Source organism: Solanum dulcamara, chromosome 4 (assembly GCF_947179165.1).
Source record: "Solanum dulcamara chromosome 4, daSolDulc1.2, whole genome shotgun sequence".
Lineage (NCBI taxonomy): Eukaryota > Viridiplantae > Streptophyta > Magnoliopsida > Solanales > Solanaceae > Solanum > Solanum dulcamara.
The window spans coordinates 30,498,275-30,506,986 of record NC_077240.1 but is presented as its reverse complement, the minus strand read 5'-3'; the positions used below and the strand labels follow the sequence as shown (position 1 = coordinate 30,506,986).

The 8,712-nt window shown below is 33.1% G+C and overlaps 1 protein-coding gene across 1 annotated transcript; it reads right to left on the bottom strand.

The window, feature by feature from the left end:
• Positions 1-7,235: 7,235 nt before the first annotated feature.
• Positions 7,236-8,399, bottom strand: LOC129884162 (uncharacterized). The gene has a single exon (XM_055958506.1). It carries the CDS (start codon positions 8,397-8,399, stop codon positions 7,236-7,238), a length of 1,164 nt encoding a protein of 387 aa, XP_055814481.1.
• Positions 8,400-8,712: the final 313 nt, after the last annotated feature.

The following is an 8,712-nucleotide window of genomic DNA, read 5'->3' as shown; positions in this document are numbered from 1 at the left end:
ATTAATCAAACTACGCAAATTTAGCTCACACACACATAGCACTGATCATATGCTATTTAGTACTAATGATCATAACCAACATTTGACCAACAAATCACTATGTATAATGTTACAAAGATCCCAGAAAATCAGTTATCACAGCTAAGATGCCATCACACAATCATTCAATTTTTTTTAAATAGGGGCCATTTTTTGCCATCTTTTCATTTTTCACTTTCACGAGCTACTACAAAATTCTATAGACACTTGTATTCACACAAACAACCTAAACATGTCAGTTCTACTAGATAGTACACCTTTAGAGAGAAAAAACATGGCAAGAAAAACTCCAAAGGATTTCAGGATGCCCTACTCCCCATTAAAATTTGTGCATTGTCCCTAATGTACTTAAAGATTTCAAAGTTTAAAACAAGGGAAGTGATCATACCTACGATGCCCTAGGCATCAGTAGTAGGTTACCTAACTACTAAAAAATTATCAAGTATCTACATGGGTTGCCTCCTATGAAGCATCTGATTTAATGTCACGACATGACATCCTCGAACTGCACTACTTCTCCATTCTTGGGTTCTGAACTGTGTCACTAGAAAGTGCACCATTCTTTCTATGATTCACCATAGTCGATAGTTACCCCATTTGTTGCTCCAACTGCTTGATAGAGGTTGAGTGTGACTCTACTGCTTGGGTCATTTTAGACCTGTCACCTTTAGCTCCTTGACACGCACTTCCGTAGATTCTATCTGTTATGTCGAAAAATGGACGGGAGTTAAAATTAATTTCAACTTTTAGAGAAAAAATCAATTTTAATAAAAGAGGAGTTGCCACTTAATTTTTTAGAGGAGTTGCCACTTAATTTTTTAAAGAAATTAAGAAAACTTAATTTAAAAGACCCTAACAGATTTAAGTCTTAAAAAATTAGAGAAAAAAGTAGGAGGTTCATATTACTATTTTAAGAAGGTTTTAGCTCTTAAAATAGCCGCCAACATGCGGTTATCCAACGATTTAAAAATTATTTGACTAACTTTGGAAAAATGTGTTTTAACAATAATTAAAGTATTAAACCATTTTGAGAAAAATATAAATTTTAAAATATTTAAGATAATTTATAAGAATGATTGACTTTGTAAAATGATTAAATATAGAAGAAATAATGAAACAAAAATGGTCTCTCTTTAGGGGATTTAATCAAGTTAAATTAAACAATTAACACAGGATAAATAAATATCATCAATTAATTAAATAAAGGCAAACGAAATAATAAATAAACTACCCCAAATATATACAAACGAAAGTATTTAAAAAATAGGGTAGAAATATTTTTTGTACTCATATTCTTCGGATCAGCGCCGACTTATTAATCGGAAGACAAAAATATAGTATTTTGTCATTTTCTGCTCGGGTCGATTTTCATTATTTCCGAAGGGCCTATCTACCCCTAACCCTCCTATATTCATTTGTTATTATAATCCTAGAGCGATCTGAAGGAAGTAAGAACTAACGTCCTAAAGTGTGTCTATCGACCCAACTTAATATTCAAGAGGCATTGAATTTACTAACTGGATAGGTTCTAGACTAAAAGGAAATGTAAGTTTTTTAATTAGACACATCGTTAAACAAAACAAATAGGACGAGCAGTTAGCACATAAAATCTCAAGTAAGCCTCTGATCTAATTAATTAACATGCTTGAAAATACAGATAAATTGTGAGGGTCCTAATGATTATATGTGTGTGCAAATACAAAGCTAATACAATGTAGAGACATAGTTTAACTAATTAATTATATAAGAGTAATCTTAATTGTTAGACTACTTGTAATAAAATTATTGATAACTTTAATTATTAACTAAAGACCTTAGTGAACAAGATTTATATTTTATGACATATTGAAAATTTATAAAAAAAAAGATGTTGTAGGCATGGTTCATAAATGAAATGATATCCTGAAAATTTATTAAATATTATAAGCATGATTTAATGTAAATAATATGATAAATAATTATTAAAATCCTGTAGGCAAGATTTCTACTCATAAGTTTAACACGCTGAAAATTATTAAATAAATACTATATACATGATTTCTATATAACATAATATGCAAAAATTAATTAACCCATAAGCATTATGTCTACACGAAATAATATATATATATATATATATATATATATATATATTTGCATCTAAATGATATGCTAAAATTGTTATTAAACCTATAAACATAGAGATATTGATTAAGTCTTATAGACACGATTTCTAAATAATTTAAGCATGCTAAAAATATATTGAATAAATCTTATGCAACATGATTTCTTGATAATGTGACATAAAAATATTTATTATCTTCTGAGTATTTATATACGAACTGATATTTAACAATATGTGAAAACATGTTGGCATTATTTCTATAATCATAATATGCTCATGACATAATTGAGTTAGATAGGCATGATTTTTATATAATTTTAATTAAATTATATTTGTATGATTTCTAATCAAAGATATATTCTAATATAAACTAATCATTAAAATTTTATTTGTTATAAAGATGAGAACATGACTTTACTTCAAACTAGACAAGGATCAACACATAAAGTTAGGCTACGCATGATAATGGGCTATTTAGATTAATTTTACTAGTTTCAAGCCGATTTTAATTATGTAAATATGTATCCATAGGAATAAACTTAAAATCATATTTTTTAAATTAATCTAAAACTCTTATAGCGCATACACACAAATTAAGATGAACTTTTAGATCTAAAAGAACACAACATATATAGTAAAATAAGAGTTAAACGAAACCATACCAAGACGGATTTGTAAAGATCCGTCTTCGACCTCTCGTCTTGTTAGTCTACCGTCGGCTTGGCGCCTTTTTTCGGCGTGGTTCGTCGGAGCTCTCACCGAAGACGAATGGAAGAGAGGTATTCGGTGGTGCATGAGAGGAGAGAGATTGAGAGATGAGGGAAGAGAATGGTGAGGATGACAACTTGTCTTGTCTTCTCTTTGGAGAAGATGAAGAGAGTGTAGAGAGAGAGATAGGGTGAGAGAGTTAGAGAGAGAGAGTGAGGTCTTTTGATGATGGAAAAGGAAAAATGAAATTAGTTTTAGGGTTTTGGGTCTTTTTGGGATTAAAATAGGAAATAAATGGCCTTTTGATCTGGACCGTTGATCGATTTTGATGAGTGGTTGAGATTGAATCTTGATATTTGATGGAGATGAAATGGGTGGATGTGATTAAATCTTTTGAAATTAGATTTTAAAATAACCATATTTGGTTCATAATAGGCTATAATTGAGATGAATTTGAATCTTATTTGGCTAGAATTTTGACAAATTGGGTAAAGAAGACTACACTTAAAATAAAATAGAGAAAATTAAATAGATTACTTATGTAAATAATAACTATAATATATATGTTGAATAAGTAAAATCCTAAATTTTATCAAGTAGTAATATTTTGTACATAAAATGACAACTTATATATATACTATGTAAATATATGTGTATATATATAATGTATGTATGTGTAGAGTATGTACTAAAATGGATCTATAATTAATATAGTTAACTAAAATATATAATGAACTTAATTAAGCAATAACTTTATATGCACATGTGTATAAAACGTATTAAAATAGATATGTAATATGTACATATTAATATGAATAAGAAAATTATAAAATAGACTTAGTTAATATATTTTTTATTTTTATTTTTTATATAAAGAAAATACACACACATACATAATATATACTAAATAGATACGTAAGAATATTTGAACGTATTAAGCTTATTATTATTATAAATAAATAAATAAAAATAAAAAATAACAAAGATAATAGTATTAATATTAATAAATAGAAATAATATTATAAATTACAAATGTCAAAATATATAATTTATTGGGTAAAACTAAATATAAATATATTTATTTAATAAAGAAATAATTTTAAAAAATGCCTATTTATTAAGATAGCAATCCGAAAAATAGTTATGGGTTGGTTAAAATTGGGTGTCAACAGCTATCCCTTTCTTTGAGTAGGGTCGATGAAAGAGATTCTGGTCAAAAAAAATTGACAAATCCAATTTTGACCGTCTAGATATTCCTTTTTATGAGAGGAGGTTTGGTACGAACTTTTAGAAAAATTATGGCCGAACTCTGATATCGAGTCTCCTACATATCTCAGGTCACATTTAGGCCACTTGTAATTCAGGGCGCTTGATTTGGTGCACGATTTTTTGAAAGAATACAAAAGCTATCCTGGTGTAGAATTATGGAGAGACCAGAATGCTCGAGAATGAGAGGAGGGAGTTTATTGGAGTACAGTCGAGTTTTCAATATCGAGCTCCCCTACATATCCTTAAACATAGGAATCAGTCTGCTTGTAGTTCGACTCAATCGGTTGAAAAGGAAATCTTTTATGTTAAGATCACCTTCGGTTGGGAGGAGTGACACATGAATCGAGTATGAAAAATAGGCTTGCAACCTCTTAGCCATGCATGTGGCTATCTTCACACCCATAATTAAGAATTTATACGGACATAATTTCCAAAACTTTTGGTGTATCGTCACTCATATTGAGAAATTGCTTTCGGTGACAAGTTGAAGTTTTCCGAAGCGAAATTGAGACTAAAAAAACTTAAAGGGATACCACATGCCTTCTTGTAGTGGTATGGTGTGGTGGAAGTTATTCTTCAACTCGCATTCTAATTTGCTACTGAGAAAAGTTCTACACTGTGTTGCGTTCTTTTGATGTCATCCGTATCTGTGGTTAAATTGAGAATCTATTCTCTTGGATGATCTTGCCAAGGATGTGTAGGCGTGTTAACCTCCTTCGGTTTTGGCGTATTGCAAACAATACGCATTTTTCTAAGTTGATGTGATTTGTAATATATTCCTCAACTACCAATTATTTCAATTTTGATGTAATATGCATTGAGTTGATATGATGATGAATTAACACGATATAAAGATGGCCTTTCGGTAATGGTAATGGCCTTCTCAGCGATGAAATGATAAGTGATGGCCCTCTCGTCAATGATATGATAAATGATGGCCCTCTTGGCAATGAAATGATAAATGATGGCCCTCTTGACAATGATATGAAAATGATGGCCCTCTTGGCAATGATATGAAAATGATGGCCCTCTTGGCAATGATATGAAAATGATGGCCCTCTCGGCGATGATATGAAATGATGGCCCTCTTGGAAATGATATGAAAATGATGTCCCTCTTGGCAATGATATGAAAATGATGGCCCTCTTGGCGATGATAAATGATGGCCCTCTTGGCAATGATATGAAAATGATGGCCCTCTTGGCAATGATATGAAAATGATGACCCTCTCGGCGATGATATAAAATGATGGCCCTCTTGGCAATGATATAAAAATGATGACCCTCTTTGCAATGATATGATAAATGATGGCCCTCTTGGCAATGATATTACCACTTTTGGTAATATAATATGAATAAAATAATACGAATGGCCCTCTTGGCAATGATATTACCACCTCCGGTAATATAATACAAATAATAAATATGGATGACCCTCTTGGCAATGATATTACCACCTCCGGTAATATAATATGAATAAAATAATATGAATGGCCCTCGTGGCGAATGATATTACCACCTCCGGTAATATAATATGAATGAAATAATATGAATGACCTTTTTGGCAAATAATATTACCACCTCCGGTAATATAATACGAATAATAAATATGAATGACCCTCTATTCAAATGATATTACCACATCTGGTAATATAATATGAAGAATAAAATAATATCATCGTATACGGCATCATATCATTGTATACAACATTATATCATCATATACAATATTATGTCATTGTGTGCGGCATTATACATGCCCATTATACTTCTTTGAGGATGGAGAATATAAATTGACGTCATTGTGGACGCTTGCGTTGAAAGTAGCTCCTTCGCATTTTCCTGCACTCAAAATAAGTAACAGACACATTGTCGTTTTAGCTAACGATTGAGAGAAAATCTTTAGGAAAAATTCTTGAAAATATGTACAAAGTGCCTGATCACTTTGACATTAGTGTGTGAATATCATGCTCATTTTCGAACACTTTATATTCATTTTGGCTCATGGCTTGCTGGAGATTTGGACGAGGCATTGTTCATTTTTTGAATGTCCCCTTTCTTCTGATGAATATTGGTGACAAAATTATCACTTTGAAAACACTTTATTCTTTTAACTCCTTTGTACTCGCTGAAAGGAGGGATATGGTGATCTTTTAAAAATTTGCATTCACAGAAAAATTGTTAGTTTTGAATGAATTGATCTGTGTTGAATTCTCCACTTGTTTTCTCCCTATCTTGCTATCTTCGTTCGCTTGCTCTGATTCCCAACTTCTTGGTAGATATAAGACTAAAATATATTCATGCAAAATGTTTAATGTATTAAATGCTTTAAGAAAGATGAGTTTTTGAAAAGCAATTTCGAAAGGGTCACTGCCAGATGTCATGTCACATTAGCTTAAATGGGTCCTTAATCCGAAGCTTTGAACATGCTTGACATCTTGTTCACAAACATTTTTAAGGATTCTTGGGAAATTCTGACATAGCTAGAAAGTTTTGTAGTTGACTCTGAACTCTGATGGTGCTAGAGATTATTAAGGTTGACATTGGTCCTCCAACAATGTCGGGGATCATTTGAGGCCAACCTTGAACCTTGAAGTTTAAGGAAAACCTTCTGATGATATCAGATAAAATTTTTGAGGTCATCCTCAATAGTTTTTGTCCCAGTTAGATGTCTTGGTAGATATCATACTACTAGTAAGAGATTTGCAGAATTTTTGAGATCCTATCAAAAATTCTGTTCCAGTTACTTTTCTGATGCACCTCAATCTTCTTTTGTGAAAAGATCTTCTTTAAATTTTTGAGTCCCTCTCAAAAATTCTGTCCCAGTTTTCTATCATAAATAGAGAACTTATGGGAGATATGACCGAACCGTTGTGGCGCCTACGTATCCCGTTGAGGCAGGAATCAGATCAAACGTAGTTCCTCTTTCTTGGGAGATAACTGAGGAATAGGGATTTTTAATAAGAAAGTGACCGAAGCCGACATAGGCCGCCTACATATCTCATTATTGAGAATTCAGGTCAGACATAGTTCATTCAAATAGGAGGGCTAATTTTAAAATAAACAAACATAGAAACAATTACAAGCAAACGACACAGCTACACAATATTGAACCTTCAAACATAGTATCTCTTGACGGCGTCTGAGTTGATTGGCTTCGGCCACTCTTGGCCATCCATTTCAGACAATATTAAGGCATCTCCAGACAACACTTTGCGAACCATGTATGGTCCTTGCCGATTTGGCGCAAACTTTCCTTTATAATCATTTTGATGTGGAAAAATGCGTTTGAGAACCAACTGACCAACTTCAAATGTTCTTCGTCTCACTCGCTTGTTAAAAGCACGAGTCATTCTTTGCTGGTACAGTTGACCATGGCAAATGGAAGTCATTCTCTTTTCATCAATCAAAGCTAAATGTTCAATTCGATTACGAACCCAATCGGCATTGCTCAATTCAGCTTCTTGAATGATTCTCAACGAAGGTATTTCTACTTCGACAGGGATTACGGCTTCCGTCCCATACACTAGCAAGTATGGGGTTGCTCCAATTGATGTTCTGACAGTTGTTCGGTATCCCAACAGAGCGTATGACAACATCTCATGCCAACCTCTGTGATTGCCAATCATTTTCCTCAAGATCTTTTTGATGTTCTTGTTGGCAGCTTCTACGGCTCTATTCATTTGAGGACGATATGCGGTTGACTTTCGATGATTAATCTTGAATTGCTCACATATCTCTTTCATCAAATGACTAGTGAGATTTGCTCCATTATCAGTAATGATGGAATCCGGTATTCCAAATCTACATATCAAATTGTTACGGACGAAGTCTACTACTACCTTCTTCGTGACTGATTTATACGAGGCTGCTTCCACCCACTTGGTAAAATAATCAATAGCAACTAAAATGAACCTATGTCCATTAGAGGCGGATGGCTCTATTGGACCAATGACATCCATACCCCAAGCCATAAACGGCCAAGAAGAACTCACAGCATGGAGTTCGTGCGGAGGTACTCGAATCAAATCACCATACACTTGACATTGATGGAATTTTTGCACATACTTACAACAATCATGCTCCATAGTCATCCAAAAATAGCCAGCTCGAAGGATTTTCTTTGCCAAGGTAAGCCCATTCATATGTGTTCCACAAACTCCCGCGTGAATCTGTTCGAGAAGCTTCGTAGCTTCAATAGCATCGACACACCTGAGAAGACCCATATCTGGAGTTCTCCTATAAAGGGTTTCTCCACTTGGAAAGAAATTGTTATCCATTCGACGTATCACTTTCTTCTGATTGAAAGTCGCATTATCTGGATAAGTTCCAATTTCTAGATACCTTTTTATGTCAAAATACCAAGGTCTCCTATCTGGTTCTGCTTCGACATGCGAATAGTGAGCGGGTTGTTCTTTCAAAATATATCTCCACAGGATCAATGTAACTTGTATCTGGATGTCTGATCATTGAGGAGATAGTAGCAAGAGCGTCAGCAAATTCGTTCTGCAACCTCGGGGTATGCCTAAACTTGATCTTGCGAAACCTCTTACACAACCTTTGCACTAACTTCACGTATGATGCAATCTTCGA

Excerpts from the sequence above, each read along its gene's own strand:
- LOC129884162 (XM_055958506.1), bottom strand. The coding sequence starts at position 8,399 with ATGGATAACAATTTCTTTCCAAGTGGAGAAACCCTTTATAGGAGAACT.